This window comes from Helicoverpa armigera, chromosome 28, assembly GCF_030705265.1.
Source record: "Helicoverpa armigera isolate CAAS_96S chromosome 28, ASM3070526v1, whole genome shotgun sequence".
Taxonomy (NCBI): domain Eukaryota; kingdom Metazoa; phylum Arthropoda; class Insecta; order Lepidoptera; family Noctuidae; genus Helicoverpa; species Helicoverpa armigera.
Window position 1 is genome coordinate 6,599,687 of NC_087147.1, and position 26,972 is coordinate 6,626,658.

The window sequence follows — 26,972 nt, forward strand, 5'->3', positions numbered from 1 at the left end:
GGTACCCTGAGCAAATGACCTTGAGCCTTTGCGCCATACAAACTCGGCGCAAGAAATACGTAGCGAGAACGCTCATATTTTGGATTACATTCTGCTTAAAACTAAAAAAAAAAAACTACCATTCAAGAGTCAAGAATGTCTATAAATTTTATGTATTTTTTATTAGTTGGTATTTGTTTTAGACAAAGATATAAATAATAGAAAAAATTGTACAAGCGCACAGCTTATCTCAAATTAAATTTCTTCCAGCAGGCCCGTTATGGGAGAGTTAGAATAAAAGAGATAGGTACAGATAGACAGTGCAAAAAAAGAAGATATTATCAAATCCAGTTAAATATCTGCAATAAATGAACTTTGCTAATAAAAAGTAACATCACTACGTATATTAAGTTCTTAGAATATACAATACGTTACCACTGCGCATGCGTGTGGCGTCATATTTCAGGGGCCCGATTCTCCTAAGTTAATTATGTCAAGATTGAATAGAAATTGAATCGGAATAGCTGTTTTAACCTTAGCGGGCATTCTGCTACTAATTTAAGACCAATCGTGTACCAATGACCTTCGATTGCTTTGCGATTGGTCTATACGGTAGTTTGTTTCTACACTCACATTGAAATCGTAAATAATTTGCAGACAATATGATTCATAATTGAATCACAGAAACAGATAAAAACGTTTATTTATAAGAAAAAATAGCGGAATGCCATATACGCTTCAATCGTAATTGAGTCGTGATTGGATCTCAGTCGGATGTGAATCGTAGTAAAATTAGCAGAATCGGGCCCCAGTACTAAAGTCAGGAGAAACAGAAACATACTACATTCTAAACATTTAATTGGAACACTACTATAAAATACAATATCTAAGTACATATAAATAAAATCCTTAAAACGACCGTGATAGGTGCAGTTTTACCAAAAAAAAATCGACCCATTTTATATAGTCCAGACTGCTTAGTGCTTATGTCAGATCTATTTATAAATAAGATACAAACAACATGACTGATTCATCAATTCAAAGCTTATCGGCATACCAATAGGACAAACAATTGTTTAAGCAGTTGATCAGAGACCTTTAGAACAGTGAAGGTTTGGAGCTGACCTGATGATGGAGGCCAGGGAAGGTCGAGGGAACTCGACAACTGAATATGTGAACTACCTCGTGTTTGGGCTTATATTAATAGTATTGATGAGAACTTTCTAATTTTTTTTTTTCCAATATACAAAATCGGCTCCCAAAAACACTGAAAAGCAAAAACAAACTATTCTTAGGTACATCCTTTAGACACTGACTTCTAGGCCGATGCACCTTAGAATAGTTTTTTTTGTTTTTCATTAACATAAACCTTTCTGATGAAATGTACTGAAACTTGAAAGCACGCTCCCATTTCTGACGTGTTAGTAAAATAAGCAGACGTTTGTTGCTAACTGCTATTCTCTACCTTATTCCCTTAGGTATTTGGTTGTTTTTCGGTTGCATTCTTGTTGTGCTAAAGTCACTTTGAGACACTGACTTCTAGGCCGATGCACCTTAGAATAGTTTTTTTTTGTTTTTCATTAACACAAACCTTTCTGATGAAATGTACTGAAATTTGAAAGCACGCTCCCATTTCTGACGTGTTAGTAAAATACGCAGACGCGTTGCTAACTGCTATTCTCTACCTTATTCCCTTAGGTATTTGGTTGTTTTTCGGTTGCATTCTTGTTGTGCTAAAGTCACTTTGAGATTTAGAAATAGGTACATAGTATGGTCACAGGATTCGTATGATGGGAACGTCAGTCGTCGCGAAACTGCCGGCTTAAGCGCTGTGTTTCATTAAAACTTTAATAAAAATCACTATAAATTAACATTATTCGTTGTTATGAAACAAGAGCATAATTTTAAAGTTATCTTTTTTAAGATAAAGTGACTTTTAGTACCTACATTGAATTTTAAGTTTTGTGTATAATTTTGAATGAATTGCGATTGTTTTTTTATGTCTGACCGGTGTCTAAAGTTGTATGTTTACATGTGTATGTTTATATGAGTGTGCGTCTGTGATATTGACCTCCTAAACGAATGAACTGACTGGAATGCAGTTTTGTTTATAAAAGGTATTGTAAAGAGACACCATATTTCTAATTGGCTATCTAAAGCTTATATAGCTACTGATTGATGATTTATTTTTGAAAAGCTCGTGGCTGACTCAAAACCGCGTGGGTCGATCGATCATAAGGTTAAGCAACGCATGGCGCGGTCGGCCCTTGGATGGGTGACTCTTCGTGATCTTGCCATGACCCTATCAGACTGGAAGCCGACCCTAACGTACCTAGATAGAAAAAGGCTAGGCAGATGATGATATTGAACTTCGTCAAAAGCTGTAATTTCGATCACTGGCAAAATCTTAAAAGTTATTTATAACTAGCTTCTGCCCGCGACTTCGTACGCGGATCCTGTCCCTTATGCCAGCGACTACGGGGTCAGCAAAATCAAAGATCTGAATCATCTGATATTGAATTCAGTCGCTCCTTGTAAAACACTGGTACTCAGTTGCATCGTGACTGGAAGTCGACCCTAACATAATTGGGACAAAGGCTCTTGAGATAATAACGACAATAATAATGAGATATAAGCACCGCAGGACATCTGAGGCTGATGACGGGGAGTAGCGACCCCGCGGGGCTATATATACTGAGTTCTCCAGGGAGAGTATACTGTCCCCAATCTCCGGCCGGTCGGAGTGAACCATGACGGGGGTAGGTCTCACGCCTCTGGCTTGGCTTGGCCGTCCAGAGTGGAGTCGCTAGAACAGGGTTAGTAGCCCTGCTCGGAGGATAGGTGCCTCGTGGTAAGTGACCCACAGGGAGCGCGTAATCTGCGTTTAAAATCCGCCGAGGTATCCTAACCCTTCAGCCGCTCATGTCCCTGTTGCCCTCTTGTTACTATTCAGTGACTGATTCCCGGGGGCCCAGTAAATGAGCTGGCGAGTCTCCACCTGCCATTTTTACATGTATCTTACACATTATCATCGGCAGGTGCCATAGTTCGCGTAGTTTCCCCATTCCTAGTCCATTAGGGTCAATTCCCACTCAAAGAGCAGCGGCCGGCAGCGGCCGTAATTGCAAGGGATTGAGCGCGAGCGCGGCGGGCCGCGCGGCGCCGCGCTGGGCCGCGCCGCGCCGCGCTCTTACATTTTCCGTGCTCTTACGGCCGCTGCCGGCCGCTGCTCTTTCAGTGGGAATTGACCCTTAGCATGCCATCACAATAGCCCAAGTAGTTTTCATCCATAGTTAGCAATAGTTTAGCACTGAACCGATAGTCCTTGGGTACATTCCTATAGTGTATAAAGGGGTAATCGTCGGTTTTGTGTCTCCATTTCATTGTCTCAAAAGGGCTTCAGCGTGTTGGCTTCGGCCCCACGTTTGCCTCCCAAAAATTTGGAACTCTGTAGTCCCGAGGTCTGGAAGAGACACACAAAATAATAATGAGATATAACGCAACAAATTCGGAGAGTGGGGGCTCGTGACGCAACGTCTAGGTATGTAAAATTTGTACTAAGCAGTGACTTAACACAAAATTCAAGCGTGTTAATCTTCGTTATTATTTGTTTGTGAGAAGGACAAAAGAAAAAATACGTGTCCATTATTTTAGGGTTATCTAAAAGAAGGACTAATTACTTTTTTTGATTCACCATACCTATTTCATAACATTCATTTCTATACATTTCAAGACAGTGTAGTATTGCTCTTGAAGTTCCACATCAGGTGTTCCGGATCTTCGAAGTTTTTTCGTCAATAGAGAGTGCTTATCAGATTGAACCAGTTTTGCTAAAACGTCATATCTTTATATGCTGTAGTCTAGCTGGGCTCCTAGGGTTCCACATCAGGTGTTTTACATCTTCAATTTGTATAAGTCAATAGAAAGTGCTTATCAAATTGATCAACTTTTGATAAAACGTCATACCTCTATATGCTATAGTCTAGCTGGGCCCCTGGAGTTCCACATCAGGTGTTTTAGATCTTCAATTTGTATAAGTCAATAGAAAGTGCTTATCAAATTGAACAACTTTTGCTAAAACGTCATACCTGTATATGGTACAGAGAAGCTGGGCTCTTGGGGTTCCACATCAGGTGTTCCAGATCTTAAAATTTATTATCTCAGCTGAAAATGCTCATCATATGAAACAATTTTTGCCATGGCACCATTTTTGTATCTCTTATAGTTTTGTTGGTCTGTTGGTGTTCCGCATCAGGTCTTCAAGTTTCGAAGATAAATTATAGCCTATATGTTGACCAGGCTTAATACTGATACAACAAAGAAAAAATCATTGAAATCCGTTCAGTAGTTCGGAAGATTAGCGTGTACAAACAAACAGACATACAGACATACAGACATACAGACATGCAGACATACAGACAAAATTTTTTTTTTTGGATTTGTGTTCCATTAGTGTTTCTAAACCCCACCCAATTATTTTTTTTTAAATAGATTCAATGTACAGACACACTTTTTTACAGATTTATTATATGTATATATATATATGACATAGGTATTGCGTAGTAAATTGCGCTGATCATTTAGTCAGTATCTGAGGTCGTTAACCTCTGTGTCAAGCTTTTGCGACGAAAAGGCTGAACATACATATATATACTAATACTAGCTTCTGCCAGCGGTTTCACCCGCATCCCGTGGGAACCTTTGCACGAACCCGGATAAAAAGTAACCTATAGCCTTCCTCGATAAATGGGCTATCTAACACTGAATTTTTTTTTCAAATCGGACCAGTAGTTCCTGAGATTAGCGCGTTCAAACAAACAAACAAACTCTTCAGCTTTATAATATTAGTATAGATCATAAAGCTGAAGAGTTTGTTTGTTTGCTCCTTCTCCGCTAGTTTCGTTTAGTTTAGTTACGTTCCTCGTCTCCGCTAGTTTTTTAACCGACTTCCCAAAAACCGGAGGTTCTCAATTCGACCGTATTTTTTTTTGTATGTTTGTTATGCGATTACTCAGCCATTTATTAATCGATTTTGATGATTCTGTTTTTGTTTGATAGCGTATACTTCTAAGGCGGTCCCACTATCATCAGGTCAGGACTTGATGGTGGAAACCCTGAGAAATCGAGGGCAACTTTCGAAAGTTGAAACATACATAGGGTGAAAACTTGACACTCAGGTGTTTGCCTGATAGCACTATTCAACAGTGAATGTTTTGAGCTGACCTGATGATGGAGACCAGAGAAGGTCGAGGGAACTCGACATCCGAATATGTAAACTACCTCGTGTTTGGGCTTGTATTATTCGTATTGATGAGAACTTTCCAGTTATGTGAATAGTGACAACTATTCTTATCACTGAAAAACTAAAAATAAAAAACTTTTTATTAAAAAAAAAAAACTAATTTAGGTGCTAGGTGCATCGGCCTAGAAGTCGGTGGCAAAATTAACTAAACTTAAGGACTTCCATTAGACACCGACTTCTAGGCCGATGCACCTAAAATTAGTTTTTTTTGGCGTTTTAGTGTTTTTGGAAGTCGGTTTTTATCATCCATGGGCATAAGAAAGATAGTACTGAGAAAGTGCTTTTATCGTATATGTTTTGAATATGCTAAAGTAACTCATAAAAACATTATGTACCTACTTATAAGTGGGTAGCTACTTTTTAGGGTTCCGTACCCAAAGGGTAAAACGGGACCCTATTGTTTTCGCTCCTCTGTCCGTCCGTCCGTTTGTCACCAGGCTGTATCTCATGAACCGTGATAGTTAGAGCTGAAATTTTCACAGATGATGTATTATTGTTGTCGTTATAACAACAAATAGTGAAAACTAGAATTAAATAAATATTTTGGGGAGCTCCATTACAACAATATTCAACAATGTATAGGAGCCCCCCAAAATATTTATTATATTAACGTGATTTTTTTGTCCGTTTTATAAATAGGTATGGAACCCTTCATGCGCGAGTCCGACTCGCACTTGGCCGGTTTCTTATGCTTCCACTAGCGTTTTCACTCCCTCCCTCAGGCAACTCCCCGCATACGGATAAAAAGTAGCAAATAGGCAGGATTTAAGTAACATTGTTAGAGTTTTTTAAACTGACCTGTAACAGGTCCCAAGTTACCTCGTTCCAACAAACTGAATATATAAACAATTCTTTTGGAATTTAACAAAGTAAGTTAAGTTCTTTCGTACGTGTTTGAAACATAAACAACTAGACCCCATTGCAGTATGCACTTGACTTATGCTAAACAAACTTCATAGTGTGGTGTGGTCCATGATCACGTAGTGATTACTCAGTATTGATAATGTTAAGATAAGTAGTCGATAGGAATGCCTCGTACGTAGCTTTTCCTTTGTATAAATAGCGTAGTATATTCAATAAAGGGTGCACTTCTTTGTAGGTATTGGTTGCCTTGACTATACCTAGACATGTACTTAGTTCTGTTGTTTTATTAACACGGCTACCCGATTCTCGCCACAGAGTGTTTCTGGTTAGCACGTGTGTCTAGAATTTTTGTTTATTTTGAGTGATTTAGTGCCTTTTTGTGACTTGTTTTTGTTTTTGTGTGTTGTCCTTGTGTGTGTTTCTGTGTGTGAACGTTTTTTTTCCGCCAATTTAAGTAAGTCTTACTAATATGGACCGCAATAAACCGCCTGACCCTGATCCGCCTGACATCTCTCTTGCGCCGCCATCCCCTAACTATCCACTTTCCCAATTCGCAGATGTTGTTTGCAGCATCGCGGATTCCCAAATCCCGTCCCATTCCGATTCCCAATCCTCATCTCACCAGAACGGTAGGAAACGTTCTGGAGATGAAAACAATGCGCCGAATCACATTCCGTCTAAGCAGCAGAGAAACCAAATAGGTCGCAATAGATACTCTGCCACCGATAAAGCTCCGTTCATCGTACATGTCTCACGCTTGGAGTCCCAGCCTAATGCAGGTACCACATTACACCCTGTAACTTTTGGCATGTTCTTGGTGAACAACAGAATTGGTAACATAGTTCGTGATGGCGTCAAGAAAGTAGGTAGGAACAGAGTTTCTGTCGAATTTTCATCCCCTCAGGATGCTAATTCATTTCTAATAAATGGAATTCTTTCAAAAAATAGTTATGTTGCCATGATTCCCACATTTAACATAACCCGCATGGGTGTGGTTACTGGTGTGCCTACCGACCTCACAGAAGAAGAAGCAATGAATTACCTCACTGTGCCCTCTGGATGTGGACAAATTCTTAAGGTTCGTCGTATTAGCAGGAAAATCTTTAGAGATGGCATAGCTGAATTTAAGCCTACCGAAACTTGTGTCATTACTTTTGATGGCCAAGTCCTACCAACAAGGATATACTGTTGTTATACTTCTCTTCCAGTTTCCCAATATGTCTACCCCACCATCCAGTGCCGCAAGTGCTGCAGGTTCGGTCACGTGGAGTCTATTTGTCGCTCGAAACCACGCTGCAGTAAATGTGGCCACGATCACCCTGGTGATGGTTGCAACATTTCTGAGGGCGAGGCCTTCTGTGTACTATGCTCTGGAAATCACTATGCGAATAGCAAGTCATGCCCGGAGCTTGGTAGACAGAAAGCTATAAAGAATATCATGGCTGAGAAATCACTTTCATATGCTGAGGTCAGCAAAACAATCCCACCTGTTTCTCGCAATTATGCAAATGCTGCAAAATCATCATCTCAGTCATACCGCAAAACAGTTTTCTTAAAGCCGAAGACCCACGCTCCCCTCTCACCTTCTTACGACAAAGTTGCTCATCAGAACATTATAAATTCTCCTCCACCTTCACAGCCTAATGGCTGCGCCCTAAATAACCCTTTCGCTGGTTCCAATCATTTATCTCCTATTATTGAAATTCTTAGTAAAGTACTTACAACTATCCTTTCAAATAATTCTGAAATACCGTCCAACGTCGCCCATCAACTTGTTACTCTCCTACTAAATATTAAGAATGGCGCCTCGCCAGGTATTCCTACAGTGGAATGTGAGGAGCGTGTTTCATAAGAAGCATGACCTCATATTCCTTCTCAATAAATACAAGCCCTTGGCTTGTTCCATCGCTGAGACTTGGCTTACCCCGAGCCTTACCTTTCGCATGCCACACTTTAATATTTTGAGATGTGATAGGTCTGATGGATATGGAGGGTCGGCTCTCCTCATTAACAATAGAGTACCACTCTCGACCCTCTCCCTTCCGGTTCTGGATGGTGAGTTGAACATTGTTGCAGCTAAATTCGAGGGCATAACAGTAATGTCTATTTATATCTCCCACCCCCGTCAAAATTTTTTAGCCTCACTAAGAAACGTGTTTAATAATGTAGATGGGCCTATGTTAGCTATGGGAGATTTCAACTGCCACCACTTTAGGTGGGGCTCCAACCGTTGTGATGCGTTTGGGGAAGGTTTAGTAGAAATCCTCGATGACCTAAACCTGTGCATCTTAAATGATGGTTGTCCTACCCGTAGATCCCTTCCTGGGCAACAAAAGAGTTGTGTAGATCTCACATTCTGTTCTGTAGAGTTGGCGGCATCGTTCCATTGGGAATGTACTGCTCTTACGCATGGTAGCGACCACTACCCCATTGTTGTTACTTTATTAAATAAAACTTATCTAGAGAAAAGTTCTCCTCCACTTCTGAAGTACAACCTATCTAAACCGGATTGGTCAAGGTTTGCTTCTCTATTGGAGGAGAAAATTAGTCTTCTTCCAAATTTAACTTCTGCTTTCCCTCATTCTTCTGGTCACCACCATGCTAAGAGCTGTTATGAGGCATTCGTGTCAGCTATAACCTCCAGTGCTGATTCCACATTCCCCCTGCGTAACAGTGCCAAAAGTATAATTCCATCACCTCCGTGGTGGGATCCAGATTGCACAGCCACGATTCGAGAACGTAAAGAAGCCGAAAAACGGTACAATGGAGCGATGAACAACGAAAACTTACTACAGTACAGACGAGTCTATGCCCGATCCCAACGGCTTCTTCGTAAGAAGAAACGTCGTGGTTGGGTTAAGTTCTGCACCTCTCTTTCTCCCTCCACTCCAGTGTCCGCAGTATGGAAGAGCATAAACCGCTTCAGACGTGGGTGCTCTCCATCAATATCCTCCCCCATTACTAGACAAACCGCTGAATCCTTTTTTAATAAAATTGCTCCAGCCTACGTCCCTTTGCCTACAGAATTTGATCACCCGCCTGTGGGTGTAGTGGATGACCCTCTGGACGAACCATTTACAATGGATGAATTGAATGCGGTGCTTCGTCATGTTCGGGACTCTGCCCCGGGCATTGATGGCGTACCGTATTCATTTATAGTTCATGCTAGTTCAAACGCAAAATCATACTTTCTAAACATTATAAATTACTGTTACTCTTCTGGTTGGGTTCCTGATCAATGGAAAATTCAAATCATTATTCCTCTTCTGAAACCCGGCAAAAATGTTGATGATCCGAATGGCCTTAGACCAATTGCATTGTCCTCGGTCTTGGTCAAATTATTTGAACATCTGATTAAAAATAGACTTGAGTGGTTGGTCGAATCTAGAGACTTACTGCCGAGCCATCAATTTGGCTTTAGGAAGGGTCTTGGCACAATGGACAGCGTGGCAACATTAGTTACTGATGTTCGTACAGCCTTTTCCAAAAATGAATCGGTTGTAGCCGCCTTCCTAGATATTTCCTCCGCATATGACAGTGTCCTTCTTCCCATTCTCAGGCAGAAACTGCAAGAGCTGAGTCTCCCGGTCAAGATGATACAAGCCATATGCGGACTTCTTATGTCGCGGTCGTTGGTGCTGAGGGTGCAGGGTGAGGTATTTGAGGAAAGATACGTATGGAAGGGTCTTCCCCAAGGCTCTGTACTTAGCCCATTACTGTACAACCTGTACACAATTGACATTGGTTCCTGTTTAAACAGAGACTGCTGCATTTTGCAATACGCCGACGATCTGGCGCTCTATGTAACCAATGCTTCAATTGTGGACGCTGCTTCATCACTCTGCCTTTCTCTGGACTCTCTGCACCAGTGGCTTCTAGATCGTGGTCTAACACTATCTGCTCCAAAAAGCTCGGTTGTAATCTTCTCTCGGAAGCGTCTGATCCCTCAGGTCTCTATAAAAATCCAAGGTCAGGGCGTTCCTGTTGCTAAGAAGGCTAAATTTTTAGGGGTCTACCTTGATTCTAAATTGACTGGTACTGAGCACTTAACTTACCTGGTGAAAAGGTGCGAAAGGGTCATATCTATATTAAAAGTCCTTTCTGGTGTATGGTGGGGGGCTCACCCTTACACCATGAAATTGATATACAACGCATTAGTCCGCAGCATTTTAGATTATGGCTCATTTGTATTGATCCCTTGCAACAGGGGTGCTCTGGCAGTATTAGATAGGCTCCAGTCTCAATGCCTTCGAATCATCTCAGGTTGCATGAAATCCTCTCCCGTCAACGCCTTGCAGGTAGAATGCGCCGAACCTCCTTTAGCCCTGAGGAGGCAATATCTAGCTTCCCGATTTCTATGCCGTGTGTATCCCAAAAGTTTCCATCCCCTCATCCCTAAACTTAAAGAGTTAGATTCTCTATGCAGATCTTCCAAGTACTGGGAACACAAAGAAATACCACTCATCTTGAAAACGTTTCGCCATTTGCAAAATTTGAATTGCCCCATATCCCAATACCCCAGATTACCTCTCTTCAACTTTTCTTATGAAGTCCTCTGTTTTACTCCCAAAATATATTATAATGTCGGTATTTCCAAAAAGTCCCCTTCGGCTAATTCTGCCTTCAATGCGGTGGTGGAAGAACGATGGCTTGGGTTTCAGAGGTTTTTTACTGATGCTTCCAAATTAACATCAAGCAGTAACACAGGTGCTGCGGTTTACTATCAAAATTCTAAAATTATTTTAAAATTTAAATGTCCAAAGGAGTCCTCTGTATTTACAGGCGAGTGTGTGGCATTATTGGAAGCTTGCCTGTTCATTGAATCCCACGATATCAGCTCAGGGGTTATCTTTTCAGATTCCTTGAGCTGCCTACAAGCCCTTTCCCAAAATCCATTTAAAAGTAAACTCCAAAGCCCAATAATCCTTAGCATTAAAAAGTCCCTATTATCTTGTAGCATCCAACAAAAAGAGGTCCATTTAGTATGGATACCTAGCCACTGTGGCATCAAGGGTAACGAATGTGTGGACGCCCTGGCTAAAGATGCTTGCACATCAGTTACAGCCGATCCTGCGCACTTCTCCCTTCAAGGGTATGACCTGCTGAACCTTCCAAAAGCGCATCTTGAGACTGCATGGCAAGAGTATTGGAACGTTTCCAGCAGTAAAAAGGGTAAACACTTTTTTAATATACAACCCTTAATTCAAAGTAAGCCCTGGTATTACCATTTTAAAAAGTTCCCTAAGCACGTGATATCGGTTTTTAGCAGAATCCGGTTAGGACATTGCTGCACACCTGTTTTTCTGCGCAAAATTCGTGTACAGGACTCGTCTCTCTGTGAGTGTGGATTGGATGAAGGTAGCTTGGAGCACATATTTTTCAGCTGCCCTATAAACTCCTCATCCTTCGACCTATATAACCGCCTCATTAAATTAAAGATTCCTGTACCAATCAACTTCCCTTCCCTTTTAACATTTTCCTCTCCAGAACTGATCCATATCCTATTGATCTTTATCCTCCAAAATAATATTAAATTGTAGACTTTGGTCAATTTAGGCCACTGTCTATGTGGTTGTGGTATTTTTATTTTTTATTTCTGTGTATATATATGTTTTGTTTTATACTTCTATGTACTAACAATATATCAAGTTTATTTATGTGTTTGTTTCAGTGCCGTCCTACTAACGCAACAAGTTCTACAATAAGTGCAAAGTTTTCTCCTTTCAGTTTTTAAAATTGTTATCGTACCTACTTGCTTCTCATATCACTTGTCAGTGGCAGAATCGTCGACATCAACATCGACGGCAGAGATTGCCAGAAACAAAAATAGAATAGAATAACACGGCTACCCTCATCAAGGACCCTGCCTGTCGGAAGGTTGGCAAGCCCAACATCACACACTTGACTTTAGCTAAACAATCTTCATAGGTAATTTTAAAAATAAAATACTACACTTCAAATAATTGCTCAACTACTTGAGTTATTTTTGTTATTTAGTACTTACATTGATTTTTACCCACATTTTTATCTTTAAAAACAGTCGTATCAAAATTGTTTACATTTATTTAAGAGCCTTCTCTAAAAAAAAACAGAGTTTAATTTTGCATGTCATAGAAAAACTGACACTTTTTTCTGTATTTCAGATGGCCGGAAAAAAATACTTCGTAGTAAGATTCTTGCAGCTACCTTATCCATACATAGAGAAATATGTTTGTGTGCCTCAAACATGGGTCACGTTACAGCCTACGGCGCAAACAATTTTAGTATCATATCCCAATGAGAACCCAGCTATAACTAGGAATCGAGTGGAAAACAACGAAAAATCCAACGTCAACTGGACATCTTATAAAGCTGAAATGAAGTATATTACTGGTGAGTTACAACAAACTATTCCTCCTCCTCCTCCTCCGAGCCTTTTTCCCAACTATGTTTTGGTCGGCTTCCAGTCTAACCGGATTCAGCTGAGTACCAGTGCTTTACAAGGAGCGACTGCCTATCTGACCTCCTCAACCCAGTTACCCGGGCAACCCGGTACCCCTTGGTTAGACTGGTGTCAGACTTACTGGCTTCTGACTACGCGTAACGACTGCCAAGGATGTTCAATGACACAAACTATTATTTAATACTTTAAAGGCAAAATCTTGTTATGTCGTGGCATTTCGTGAGCATTTCTGATGCAGAGAAGAATATCAGGTTTTACGAACATTCCAAATATAAAGAAATTGAGAATGTAAACATTTCTAAACATAAATTATGTAATTTTTTGATGGATAATTGTTATTACTGTGTCAATGATTTTTTTTGTCAAACTAGGCAATAATTTGCAATATTAAACTTGGTCCTCATCTCTTTTGTTTTTGTTATTGTGTAATATTAGTTGTCTTTGTATTTTTTTTTTCCTTTTTCTATTTGTATGCCATGTGTGGCAGATCACGGCATGAACATATTATTATATTTAAGACCTATTATTGTACCTGTGTATCACAAATAAATGATTTGATTTGATACGTGATGATGATGATGAAGTCACTGTTGTCACTGTTGTCATTTACCACAACATTTGAAGATTGCATGCATCCTTCAACAACAGTTGTTAAAGATTTCCTGTTCAAAGATACTTAGTTATGAATGTTCAAAGCTTTTTATCAGCAACAAGCAAACAAAGAAACAAACTCTTCAGCTTTAAAATATTAGTAAGGATATGATAAATTCTCTTACTTAATTAATAAATAACTATTAATAATCTTTGTTGCTTTTTTACTGAAGTAGTTTTTAGGGTTCCGTACCCAAAGGGTAAAACGGGACCCTAGTGTTTTCGCTCCTCTGTCCGTCCGTCCGTCCGTCCGTCTGTCACTAGACTGTATCTCATGAACCGTGATAGTTAGAGAGCTGACATTTTGACAGATGATGTATTTTTGTTGCCGCTATAACAAACATTACTGAAAACTAGTATCAAATAAATATTTTGGGGGCCCCCCATACAAGAAAAGTGATTTTTTGTCCAAATTATAAATAATGGTACGGAACCCTTCGCGCGCGAGTCCGACTCGCACTTGGCTGGTTTTTTTTTCGACTCCTGGCGACTACAGAAGCATCCACAGTTTGAAAAACACTGCTATAGATTTTCCGACGCTGTGCTTATGACTTGCAGTTTACGCAGACACAATATCTCACTATATCTATGTTTTCTATAACAATTATGTTATATGAAGCGTCTGTCTGTCTGACCTCAGCCCATTTTCTGGGGAAAGCGGGGGGATCGATACGATTTGCGAATGTCAGCTAGGACGAAACGTTTAATAAACTTTCTGCACACGAAACAATCTTAGGACGCGTCTAGGAGTAACTTAACATGCGCGCCGGGGCTGCGGGCTGTTCGAAAGACATACCGCGGCCCTGGTACATAAAAGGCCTATGACGGAACACGACGGTTTTTAGTCAGTAAGAGTCTGACACTCCCTCACCGCTGCTAACCCACAGCGGCAGGGGTCATTTGATGATTTTTGACGTCGGAAAAAAAAAATTGTTAACATGCGCAAGTGATAAGAGCACGCGAGTGGGTAGCTTTGGTACATACGCGAGTCGCTGGACCCGCACGTTTTAAAATGCATGTAACCTGCGCATGTGCCTCAACCTGTGGGAAAACCATCCCGTGCTCCGATAAAATAAAACCTTTATAACCCGGGTTAGTGTAGCTTTCCTAGCAGTTTCGGACACAGGTTAAGTGAGGAAGTCTGAAAGTAGCGCCAGTTACAGAAAAGCTAAAAAGTAGAAGATTGTCTTGGTATGGGCATGTAATGAGGAGGGATGATACGCATGCAACAAAGTGTGTGCTAAGTATGAATGTAGATGGAGGGAGAGGAAGAGGAAGACCTAAGAAAAGATGGATGGATTGCCTGAAAGGGAGTGAGTATCAGTATGACGATTGACAGGGAAAAATGGAAGAGGAAGACATATTGCGCCGACCCCAAATAAAATTGGGAACAGGGCAGGAGGAACAAGAAGACAACACAGTCGCTTTCTCTGTCCCTATATCCCTGTTACTGTTACTGTTACAGCCTTTTTTTATCGTCCCACTGCTGGGCTGCAGCCTCCTCTAACACGGAGAAGGATTGAGCGTTAATCACCACGCTTGCTCAATGCGGGTTGGTGATTTCAGACTAAATAGTCCGGGTTTCCTCAAGATGTTTTCCTTCACCTTTTTATCAGCCCTATATCCCTATGTATGCTTAAATCTATAAAACTTTGAAGAGGAAGGTTTATGATATAATAATAACATACTTACATTAAATAGTGGAGAAATGCTTTATTTAGTATCAGCATTGCACCCGTGGCGGGTCGCTTATGTTACCATAGATTGAATGGGGAGATAATGCTGTAATTCTGCGCAAGTATGCTTTTCTTTTCGTTTGTTCTAAACACACCCTTATTACGTAGACAGATTGATCGCCAGTGTGGCTAGGTCACGGCTAGACACACCGAAACCTTACGTCATTGACGTTTTATATATTACTAGCTTCTGCCAGCGGTTTCACCCGCATCCCGTGGGAACTACTTCCCGTACCGGGATAAAAAGTAGCCTATAGCCTTCCTCGATAAATGGGCTATCTAACACTGAAAGAAATTTTCAAATCGGACCAGTAGTTCCTGAGATTAGCGCGTTCAAACAAACTCTTCAGCTTTAGTGTCTAAACACACTATGCCGAACGTACGCGACCGAAGTTCCACGGCTGATTTTACGTTCCAACGTAATCGCCTGATATGACACACCATAAGTGCCGAACTTACGCGGCAGAAGTTCAGTTGCGCAATTGACGCGGGGCGCGGGCGGGGGCATGCCTCCCGGTGCTCGCCGCTCCCGATCTCCGTCGACAGTCGAACCGAACTTCGGTCGCGTATAATGTGTTTTCTACAGAATATGTTGCCGCCGAATTTCCGCTGAACTTACGCCCGACTGAAGTTCGGCTGTACGCTATAACGCAACGTAATTTCGGCATAATGTGTCGCCAGTAATTCAAATAGCATTGCAGGCGTAATCATGCCGAACTTCCGTCGCGTATCCTCGGCATAGTGTGTTTAGACACATACAGCCTTACTTATAAAAATCAACTAATCATCTTCTAAGTATTGTTTTAACTAATTACTACTTAAGGTAGTGATTAAATTATTTTGACCTATAAACGTTACTTAAGCATGTCTTAAGTAATGAACAGATAATGACATAAAAACATACTAATTTCTCAACACTGCCTGAATGTTGGTAGCTTAAAAAAATATTTGTCATCAAAACGTTGTGTAATGGCAACAATGGCATCCGTAAAATATAAAATTAAAAAGTTGAGCTGCCAATAAACCGGAAAAAAAAATCAGCTGGTAAGAATCCAGCCATTTTGCTAATTAGCGGGTTAAACAAGGGTGTGAGGCTACTTAATTTGACAACTCATATAAGACATTGCTACGAAAATTATTTAGTTAAGCCACGTTTATACGTAAGATTTTTTCTTAAACACCCCTTAAGTATAACCAAAGACTATAAAACCACTTGACTGCGCATACAGTGCCCCGACGCTCGCCAAAAGTTAGTGATTTTGCGCGTACTATAAGGCTACGATCAGTACGATCCTTTAGTAGCCACCGTGAACTGACCAATAGTAGCCGCGGATTATGCCGCGTCCCCCCGCCCGCAGTGGTGAGTCGTGTTCTTAGAAGAAATTGGCGAGTGCGCTCTCTAGTGGTTATTTACTTTATGAGTATAACTTATTATTTAATTCACGTTTATAAGTAAGACTGTTATAATATTAGTATAGATATTTCTGCTAAGTTTCATTCAAATCCATCCAGTATTTTTTGAAAGAGGAACAAAGATCCGTAATTACTTTATTTATTTATTAAGGGTTTACCAACAGCCTTCGTGTAGATAAAGCTTAGAGTACAAATTCAGTTATGACCAGGACTTACACAGTCGCCAATTACAGGTTAACCTACATACACAAAATAAATGATAGAATAGTAAACTAGAAAATACAATATACAAACCAACAAAATTACAAACATTGGTGTTAATTATATAAGTAAAGATAAAAACCGACCAAGTGCGAGTCCGTACCATTTATAAAACGGACAAAAAAAATACGTTTGTTGTATGGGAGCCCCCCAAAATATTTATTTAATTCTAGTTTTCACTATTTGTTGTTTAATGAGATACAGCCTGGTGACAGACGGACGGACGGACAGAGGAGCGAAAACAATAGAGTCCCATTTTACCCTTTCGGGTATGGAACCCTAATAGGCCTTCAATTCTATAGTACTACAATATGGTTTTTATCAATAGAGGAGATTCTTCTCCATAAGACCCAGACCTTAGAACCATGCACCTACCTACTGAAGTTTTGTAAGAACCTGTACTAATATGTCTGAAATAAAAACTTTTCACATTGACAGATGAATACGATGATGCAGACACTTGGATTGCCACCATGTATGATGATGGGGTCATGGGCTCCAATGCCAGCACCGCTCCTGGACAATGTGAGTAATTCCTACCATTGTAGTATTTCCAATGGGTAGCTGTGTCTTGTCGAAGGAAAAGAACCAATGACCCGGTTCTCCTAATTTTACTTAAGCGACATACGATCTGACTTGATGACTTGCGCAAGACGGCTGGCAGGAGCTGGATGCGAGAAGCCGAAAATCGATCTCAGTGGCGTGCACTTGGAGAGGCCTATGTCCAGCAGTGGACTGCGATAGGCTGATGATGATGATGATGATCATGATGATGACATACGATCACATTCGACTGACATCCAATCACGACACACGATTAAAGCGTATGTGGCATTCCGCTATTTTTTCATTGAAATAAACGTTTCTATCCTTTTCTGTCATTTAATAATGAATCATTTTGTCTGCAAATGATTTACGATTGCAATATGATTGTAGAGCAAACTGCAGTATAGACCAAAATCACCAAAATAGCAGACCAATCACAAACCAATCGAATGTCGTTGGAATACGATTGGTCTTATTTTAGTAGCAGAATGCCCGATATGGTTAAAACTGCTATCGCGGCCATATTGCGATTCAATTTCTATTCGATTTTGACATTATTAACTTAGGAGAATCGGGCCCCTAGTCAACCTACTCCAATTTGTAAAACATTGCCAATCAAACATCAACCTTTCACTATTTAGATAAGGTTACAAATCTATTGAAGAAATTAGTGACAGATTGAGGCATGTTGATATGCTGTCACCTCTACTTTCATGATATGTGTACTGAAATGAAATTAAATCGTTTATTTTTGCAAGTTGGACATAACATCACTTTTACACGTCATTTTAAGAACGCTGGGGTCGGCATTTTCTAACTGACTGATCCCTGAGAAGAAACGCCGAAACAAACTCAAGGAACATAGTTTCTTTTAAAGTCCAAACATGTTATAAATCAAATAATATTATGTGGGAGTGTCACCATGTACGTGAATAGCAGTAAAACCGCGTTAAATAGCTAATTTAAGCCAGAGCAAGTGCAATGCCAATATATTATCAGACTTATGATACGAAACAAGCTTGTAACAATACTGTTAATTTAGCTTTGATTGGAATAAATTGTATAATCATAGACACCGCACACGCTTTAGACAGAGACAATGCTACTATCGATTGGCATCTTTTTCCTGTAGAACTTTTCTATGCTTCCAGGAAAAATCGATAAAACTGGCCAAGCACGAGTCGGGCTCTTGAACAAAGGGTTCCGCATCACTATCTACAATACAGCCAAAATGTTTGTTGTATGGGAGCCCGCTAAAATATTTATTTTATTCTAGTTTTCTTTACTTTTCAGCTTCGACTGCCAATGAAACCGGTCACGTCTCCCTGTGGAACAATAATTTGCCTAACGGATGTCTACAAACAAATACTCAAGGTAATATAATACATATTATGTACATTTATTTGACTAATGTAGGCTACTTTTTATCCATGTGCTCGAGGTAGTTTCCTCGGGACAAGTATAAAAAACTGACAGAAGCCAATGCAAAATCTACAAAAACGAAGTCTCATCATCCTCCGAGCCTTTTTTCCCAACCATGTTGGGGTCGGCTTCCAGTCTAACCGGATTCAGCTGAGTACCAGTGCTTTACAAGAAGCGACTGCCTATCTGACCTCCTCAACCCAGTTACCCGGGCAACCCGATACCCCTTGGTTAGGTTAGGTTAGACTTACTGGCTTCTGACTACCCGCAAACGACTGCCAAGGGTGTTCAATGACAGCCGGACCCACAGTTTAACGTGCCATCCGAAACACAGTCATTGGTGTCTAAGATTTACTTAGAAAGTAAGTAAATACAATCTTAGAAAAGTTGCATTGGTACTTGCCTGGCCTGGGATCGAACCCGCGCCCTCATACTTGAGAGGTTGGTCTTTTACCCACTAGGCCACCACCACTTTTTTTTAAAAAAAACGAAGTCTACAAAGTATGTTTTCATTTCTGCCCTAAAAATCTGAATTTCAATCAGGTGATTTAAATCAATCTGAATTTCAGCGTCTGTGAATTCAATGAATATGGTGATCACTTGTTTTGAAATGTGTGATGTCACTGTTTATTATTGACATAAAAAAACTTCACTTTTGCAGAAGACAAAGTATACTCTGATAAGGCCCAGCCCACACCGCTGGAAGCGCGTCGGAGCGCATTTCAAGACAACAATTTAATATAAACCTTAACTACCTTGACATGCGGTTTTCAAAAAATAAATTCGCATGACCCGTTCGAGCGAGAGCATCGAAGAGCATGCGCGCGCATATTTTGTAGACCGTATGTCAAAGTCGTGGTGGCCTAGTGGGTAAAGGACCAACCTCAAGTATGAGGGCGCGGGGTCGATCCCAGGTCAGGCAAGTACCAATGCAACTTTTCTAAGTTTTTATGTACTCTCTAAGTATATCTTAGACACCATTGACTGTGTTTCGGATGGCACGTTAAACTGTAGGTCCCGGCTGTCAGTGAACATCCTTGGCAGTCGTTACGGATAGTCAGAAGCCAGAAAGTCTGACACCAGTCTAACCAAGGGGTATCGGGTTGCCCGGGTTACTGGGTTGAGGAGGTCAGATAGGCAGTCGCTTCTTGTAAAGCACTGGTACTCAGCTGAATCCGGTTAGACTGGAAGCCGACCCCAACGTGATTGGGAAAAGGCTCGGAGGATGATGTCAAGGTAGTTAAGGTTTGTTTGAAATTGTTGTCTTCAAATGCGCCCCGACGCGCTTCCAGCGGTGTGCACTGGGCATAATGATAGTTATTTCCTTGAGAAAATTTTCTAAGTTTGAAGGTATGTAGGTACTTTCTAAGTACATATATCTTGGACACCAATGACTGTTTTGTGATGCACGTTAAACTGTAGGTCCCGGCTGTCAGTGATCATCTTCAGCAGTCGTTACGGGTAGTCAGAAGCCATTAAGTCTGTCTGATACCAGTATAACCTAGGGGTATTGGGTTGCTCGGGTTAATGGGTTGATGACGTCAGATAGGCAGTCGCTCTTTGCAAAACACTGGTACTCTGCTGTATCCGGTTATAATGGAAGCCGACCCCAAAATAGTTGGAAAGAAGACTCGGGAGATGGGATTGTCTTGAGGAGCGCGTGGCTATCAGTCGCAAGGATCGATAGGTCATAAGATAATGGGGGCTACCGTTTTTTGTTTCACCAGATGGCGCAACTGTAACGTGAGGTCCTAAACTATGGCAATCAAAGTTCGTATTATGAGCGCTAAAACTTTTATATACATTAGATGATTATATTAAATCATATTTAATACAATAGAACTCTAGTGTGAACGTATTGGCGATGCCACAGTATTGCGCAGTGCCGTTTTGCTCGAAAAAGAAAGGCGGTCATAAGTTTCCGAAAGATAAAAGTGTGTCAAAGCAGTGACATTTATAGATCCGTAAACTATATTTGTCATAATTAATCGAAAGTATTTGTTTAATATTCACAATATTAATTTAATTAGAAATATAAACCCGCGCGCGTAAAAAAAACAGTGACATTTGACGTTTGGAAGACCTCACGCTACACAAGCGCCTCTAGCGGCGATTTCATACGCGGTAGCCCTCATTGCCGTCGTGGTGTCAGTCCATCGATAGTAGACCAGATAGTTTCTCCGAATTTCGGAAAGCACGATCAATTAATCAACTGTCAATTCATTGAACACCTATGAAAGTACTAATCGGTTCAGTATTTGTGGCCTGAAACCCCAACAGACAGACTTATTTTTACTTTTAAATCATTACACAGTAAGTCAGTAATAATTTACTTTGCCATTTCAACGTTTCATAGAAGCAAGTGAAACCAGAAAACTTGGTATATATTTCTATGCCAAGAAAAACAAATGTTATATACTTATAAAGTTCCTATTTTCTTTATGCAATATCGTTTATGACTTTTAAGAAAAAGTATAGTGTTTGTTTTTAGATGAGACGCTCAATTTGGCAAATATCCAACGAGCACTTTTGCATTTTATTTGAATGTTCACATTTATACTTTAATCTATACTAATACATATTATAAAGCTGAAGAGTTTGTTTGTTTGTTTGAACGCGCTAATCTCAGCAACTACTGCTCCGATTTGAAAAATTCTTTCAGCTTTAGATAGCCCCTTTATCGAGCAAGGCTATAGGAATAGAATAGAATAGAATAAAGCTTCATTAAATCTTCCTATTACTAACACTTTTTATCTTGTTGACAAAGAAAGAGTCGGCAATAGATTTAAAGAGGCTTTAACTTTAATGGAGCTTTGTGCAACAAACATTGCTACCGTATGTAATTAAGATATTTCGATCAAGGATTCAAATGTTTTATGTACCTAGGTACTAATTCAGGAAAGCATACCGGGTGGGCACTGAAGTTCGGCTGTATTTTTAGTTTAGTCAACAAACTTCTTCAGGGACATATCATTTTGCCAATGTATATGTTACCGGCCGAACCCGATTTTAGGATAAACCAGTTTTGCCTAGGCTCAACTAGTTCTTCCTATAAGCGTTAGGATTAACTAGTATAGCCTAGTCCAAACTAATTTGTCCTAAGCCCGATAGGACGGACCAGTTTACGCACACTCTAGGATAAACGTGTTTAGAAAAATAATCATCTTTATTAAACTATAATGATTCGTCGTTATGGATAAATTGATAATACGAACAATCATACTACATATATGTAGCTAACTAACAAATAATAGGTAAGTATTTTTTTTTTAATAGAAGCAATACTCAAATCTCAAATTAAAATTGTTGTCGTTAAAAGTTATGGATTGGTAATACAAACAATCACACTATAACAAATAATACTGTTTTTTTTTTAAGGAGCAATAATCATACGAGTATTATGTTAATAATTAAAATTGTTATTTATTTTTTTTACGGTTTGCTTTGGTGGCACTTAGAATTGCAGAGTATCATTGCCTTCTTGCACTGGCATCTGTTTGTGGAACAGTTCTTGTTGCAGCTGCATCTTACAAAACCTTGGCCTGATCCAACAGAATGTTGCGTAGCTGCAGTTCTTGACATGTTTGTTCAGTTACTTTCCGACCTCGCTACATTTGTTTATTGTTTAGACTAGGCCATACCAGTTTATCCTAGAGTGTGCGTATTGATATTAGGATCAACTAGTTTTGCCTAGCCTAAACTGGTCCGTCCTATCGGGCTTAGGACAAATTAGTTTGGACTAGGCTATACTAGTTAATCCTAACGCGTATAGGAAGAACTAGTTGAGCCTAGGCAAAACTGGTTTGTCCTAAAATCGGGTTCGGCCGGTAACATATATATGTTTGTCATACAACTGGGTCGTTGCCTTATTAACTCTCAAGGCCAGCATCTATTACACATGCGAGATTCTAAACTACATCTATCCAACTTCTATACTACATATACCTTGTTTATTTGTTTTTTAATTTTAACCAGTCTAAGCAAGGGGTATTGGGTTGCCCGGGTAACTGGGTTGAGGAGGTTAGATAGGCAGTCGCTTCTTGTAAAGCACTGGTACTCAGCTGCATCCGGTGAGACTGGAAGCCGACCCCAACATGATTGGGAAAAGGCTCGGAGGATGATGATTTGTTTGTTTCATACCACGGAATAAAGATAGATGAGCGAAGATACATAAGGAAGGTAAAATGCGATCTACTAGAACGGAAGAGACGTTTAGGTTTCTTTTCAAATCATAATTTGATAGATTAGTCTTAATAAAGTCATATATAAATGGCATCAAAAAATTGCTCCTCGTCGCTGTCACTGGGTAATGTACCTACCCAAAATTGATATGTGCCATCTATCGTAATAGCGTGCCCTACCTAGGCGTAAGTTTACTAAGGTATGTTGTCTGCTAATACCAACCTAACACACAGACACGTGTTGCTGGGGAGTTTGTTGCGCCACTTCTTCTTCGCAGCAAAAACATAGGAAGTGGTGAAGGGCGGACGTCTAGGGGGCTGTCTTTTGTTTTTGACGTTCGAAAAGTGCTGATTTATCAGCCTAATTTGAATAAACGTTTTTGAGTTTTATTAGTACAACTCGATGCCATTTCAGAAACTGGGATCACAATGTACTTACCCTGGCAAATGCTTGTTACGAAAATAAACGAAAATCTATTTGAAAATTAGTGTACTTTAATATTAATAGTCGTTAGAATATTGATTACTTATAATAGTTTCATTACTAATATCTCTGTCTGTCGTGCTTTCACGCCACAATTACCTACAGAACTAATCTTGATAAAAGGCATACCTACACAAATAATCTACAACCTAAAAATACACAAAGAAATCTTACTCTTTTAGTCGAAACCCTTAGTTTTTAAAACTATTATTGTTATTTTATACATTTTTGCCACCATTTTAGATTTAGGTCACGTCATTTTTTTTTTCGTATTCTATTCAGCGTACCCTTTCAATTAATATCGTGGGGGTGCATTTCAAATATCGAATCCGCCATCTTGGAGAGGCCGCCATATTGGATGTAATGACGTTTCTTAGCTAGACAAGTATTGTCACCAAAACTCAGAATGTGCACAAATTTCGTCCTAATCGAAAACCGGGAAGTGGGTCAAATTAAAATTTTAAGATTCCGTTACATATGTACATACATACATACAGCCCAAGCTTATATAAGCGTGTTAGAAAGGTCAGAGACTTTTTATCCGGAAGCGGGAAGTAGTTCAAAAGGACGCGAATGGAACCGCGGGTTACAGCTAGTTGGATATGTGTCTTCTCATACAGATTGAATGAGCATTACTCATGCTTGAGATTTGTCGATTTTCACCACTAGTCCATTTCGGCCAAGATTCACATACAAAGTCAGATTGATGCTTTCTAGATTCCCCGTTCCGATCTCAAGTTGAAGGCCCTATAACCATGACATATTAATTTTATTTAGTCTTATTTGTTTTATTTCAGACCCATCAACATCAGATCCAACCAATGATCATCAGGGAAAACTTAAAGAAAACCCTTTAAATAATGATTACCCACCAAAATCAACACTCAAAAGAAAACTTTCAGCAAATGGAATGGACGAAAATGACGTTAAATTACTGAAAACTATTAAGACTGAACCTCTTGATGAAAACGATAATTATTCAAGCAATGCCTTAGAAAATAAGGAAACTTATGTAAATAGACATCAAGAAAGAGTATCACCAATACTTATGGACGATATAAATAATATCATAGATATGATTGATAACAATAATAAGAATTACTCTTCAAGTATCAATAAAACACTCTTGAATCCCCTAGCGCATGGTGAACTAGCTAAACTTCTCTTAGATATACCTGGGAATAAAACTGTTGATGTTTCGAACAACTCTTTAGAAAGTTCCAGTCAGAAACATGAGTCTGAATGTTTAGAATTTACAATCAAGGAAGAGCCAAAATCTCCTATACTGATTGATGTGAGTGATGGAGAAGAAGGAGTAAATTCTAGAAGTAAAGAAGAAGGTGATAAAAATAATATTAATGAAATACCTGCAACCCAAGCTGATACAGTAACTTCAATACAATCTGAAAAAACTGTGAATGAATTCACCAAATCTAAAGATCCTGATCACAACTTACCTCACAACGATAAAGAAAATAAAATAGGAAGACCTTCTGACTGTGAACAAAATAAAAACACTCAACAAGCGGATGAAAAAATTACTGACACGCAAAGATTGATTAACGTAACTGTGACACATGGAATCTTGAAGGAAAAACCTCACAAAACTCCTGAAAATTATAAAGTATCAATGCAAAATTCTAATCCATATCCATTAAACACTGACAAATCAAATAAAGACCCGAAAATCTATGTACCTGCGCAAGATCCTAAATTTAATCCTGAAAATACTTTGAGATCTTTAATTCAACACACACCGACTGTATCAAATGAACCTTTTAAGCTACCACAAGAGTCACTTGAAGACGTGAACTCATCAGCTTTCAAAGTCCTCGTTCAAAAAGATGAGCATCTGAACAGAATTATCATCACAAGATCTGAAGAACCTGAATTAAAGAAATTCAAGAAATCGTACAATGAAAGAGTACAGGGAAAAAATACTGCGCAAAATAAGCCTAGCAACACATTGCCTGTTGAAACACCTTCAAATACATTAGTACCGGCACAAAATCCTCTTAATGCTTTACCGAGTCCCACGCAACGATTCCCAAATTCAGATAATCAAGAAGTTCAGATAACAAGACATTTAAATGAACAGGCTCCACCTCGTAACCACTATCCACAAAATTCCCAACATATGTATGAAACGTTTCATCGATTTGGACATGATAGATTGCCAGAAACGATAGAGCGAGCAGGTGAGGACAGGCAACAAAACATTGCGAAGCCTAATAAACCCTATGAGCCGGCTAAGGCTGCAAACCCTAAGCCACAAGCTGAACGTGCCACAAATGGACCAAAAATCAAAGGCTACCTCTTAGAAGATCCACGTACAGGTCAAGTCTTTATCCATCCTACGGCGCCTCAGAATAACATTGAACAAAGACCTGAATACCACAGTGCAGGGAAAAATAAAAACGCAGAAAAACATAAACCAACACCAGCAAATCAAGCCAGTCAAATGCGACCTCAACGTCAGGACAATCAATTTGTTAGGCCTACTGGTGGAACTTATTACCCTGCTAATCTATCTGAAAGGCTTCCACAGCCTACGGATATGCATGGTAGTAATCCAAGACCGCAAATTAATTCGCAAAATCCATCCAGTGTACCGAATTCTTTTCAGCCACCAAATTACTTTGATCCCTATTTTCAAGGGAGACGATATTCGCCAGCTTGTCAAGACTCTAATTACCAAGATTCGAGGATGCAGCAACCACCGATAGTGAGACCAGGACTTAGTGAGATAAGACCAATGGCACCTCCGAATGTTAACATGGGTTATCAGAACTGCCCTCCAATGAGAAGTTTTCTTGATGATAGGTTGTCTTCTAACCCTTCGATACGACCTAACAGTTCATACGAAGCGCGAATGGAAGAATGGTTCAGGTCATTGTCACAAAAGTTAGACTTCATTTATGCGAAACTGTCGAAAATGTGAAACAAATATGTACAGTATTGCTTGATAGTGATAAGTATTGTACAATAAGTAATAGACATTTTGTATTGTGCTGCGTTTTGGCTTTTACAGTTTTACGCTTATGAAACGTGAACTACCTCAGTGAAAAAAATTGAAAATACCATAAGAATAACAGAATTAAACTACCTCTCGGACACAAGCGGACTAATGCGTGTTTTGTATGACAAACGTTTGAATTGTCATAAGGTTGTCGCAACCACGCGTTGTCGCGATCTATGGACGCCAAATATTTTGATATCCAATTTGTATAAATTTAAAACATACAAAAAAATAAGAAAACAATTAAGAATCTTCGTATTGATGTAATTTTCCCTTCACTTTAAATTTCTTTAAAAAAAAAACAGGGCAGAAAGATGGAGGTAACAAAAATATTCGAAATTATTAAATAATAAATTTTGTTTTTACTCAAAAGACTGCATTCAATGTTACTGTAAGTTTACCTCACTAATGATACATATGTATTATATTTTAATAAGTTACTTGACTAGTTGTTGAAATAAAACTGATTAAATAAAGTGCCTCTTTAGATAACCTTTGCTATTATTGTGTTCTTGGAAATACCGTGAAATACGATTACACTGTAAATTATATTATATTATATCGTGAAATTGCTTATCCACTATGGGTTATTGGTATGCGAAAAGCCGTGGTGGCATAGTGGGTAAAGAACCAGCCTCTCGAGTATGAGGGTGTGGGTTCGATTCCGGTTCA

The 26,972-nt window shown here is 39.5% G+C and overlaps 2 protein-coding genes across 2 annotated transcripts in view; one reads left to right on the forward strand and one right to left on the reverse strand.

Annotated features, from left to right (window-relative positions):
• LOC110371455 (homeobox protein 5) overlaps nt 1-26,972 on the reverse strand; it is a 58,535-nt gene that overhangs the window by 29,127 nt on the left and 2,436 nt on the right. The gene's annotated exons all lie outside the window — the stretch shown is intronic.
• On the forward strand, nt 1,783-26,767 carry LOC110371469 (uncharacterized). Its single transcript, XM_021327749.3, has 5 exons — nt 1,783-2,096; nt 12,289-12,517; nt 17,087-17,173; nt 18,488-18,568; nt 24,079-26,767. The coding sequence occupies exons 2-5, from the start codon at nt 12,289-12,291 to the stop codon at nt 26,220-26,222; spliced, it is 2,541 nt and encodes an 846-aa protein (XP_021183424.3). The 5' UTR covers nt 1,783-2,096; the 3' UTR covers nt 26,223-26,767.

Coding starts and splice junctions, on each gene's coding strand:
- LOC110371469 (XM_021327749.3), top strand. CDS start 12,289: ATGGCCGGAAAAAAATACTTCGTAGTAAGATTCTTGCAGCTACCTTAT. Junction 17,174..18,487: donor CAGCACCGCTCCTGGACAAT/GTGAGTAATTCC, acceptor TTTACTTTTCAG/CTTCGACTGCCAATGAAACC. Junction 18,569..24,078: donor TCTACAAACAAATACTCAAG/GTAATATAATAC, acceptor GTTTTATTTCAG/ACCCATCAACATCAGATCCA.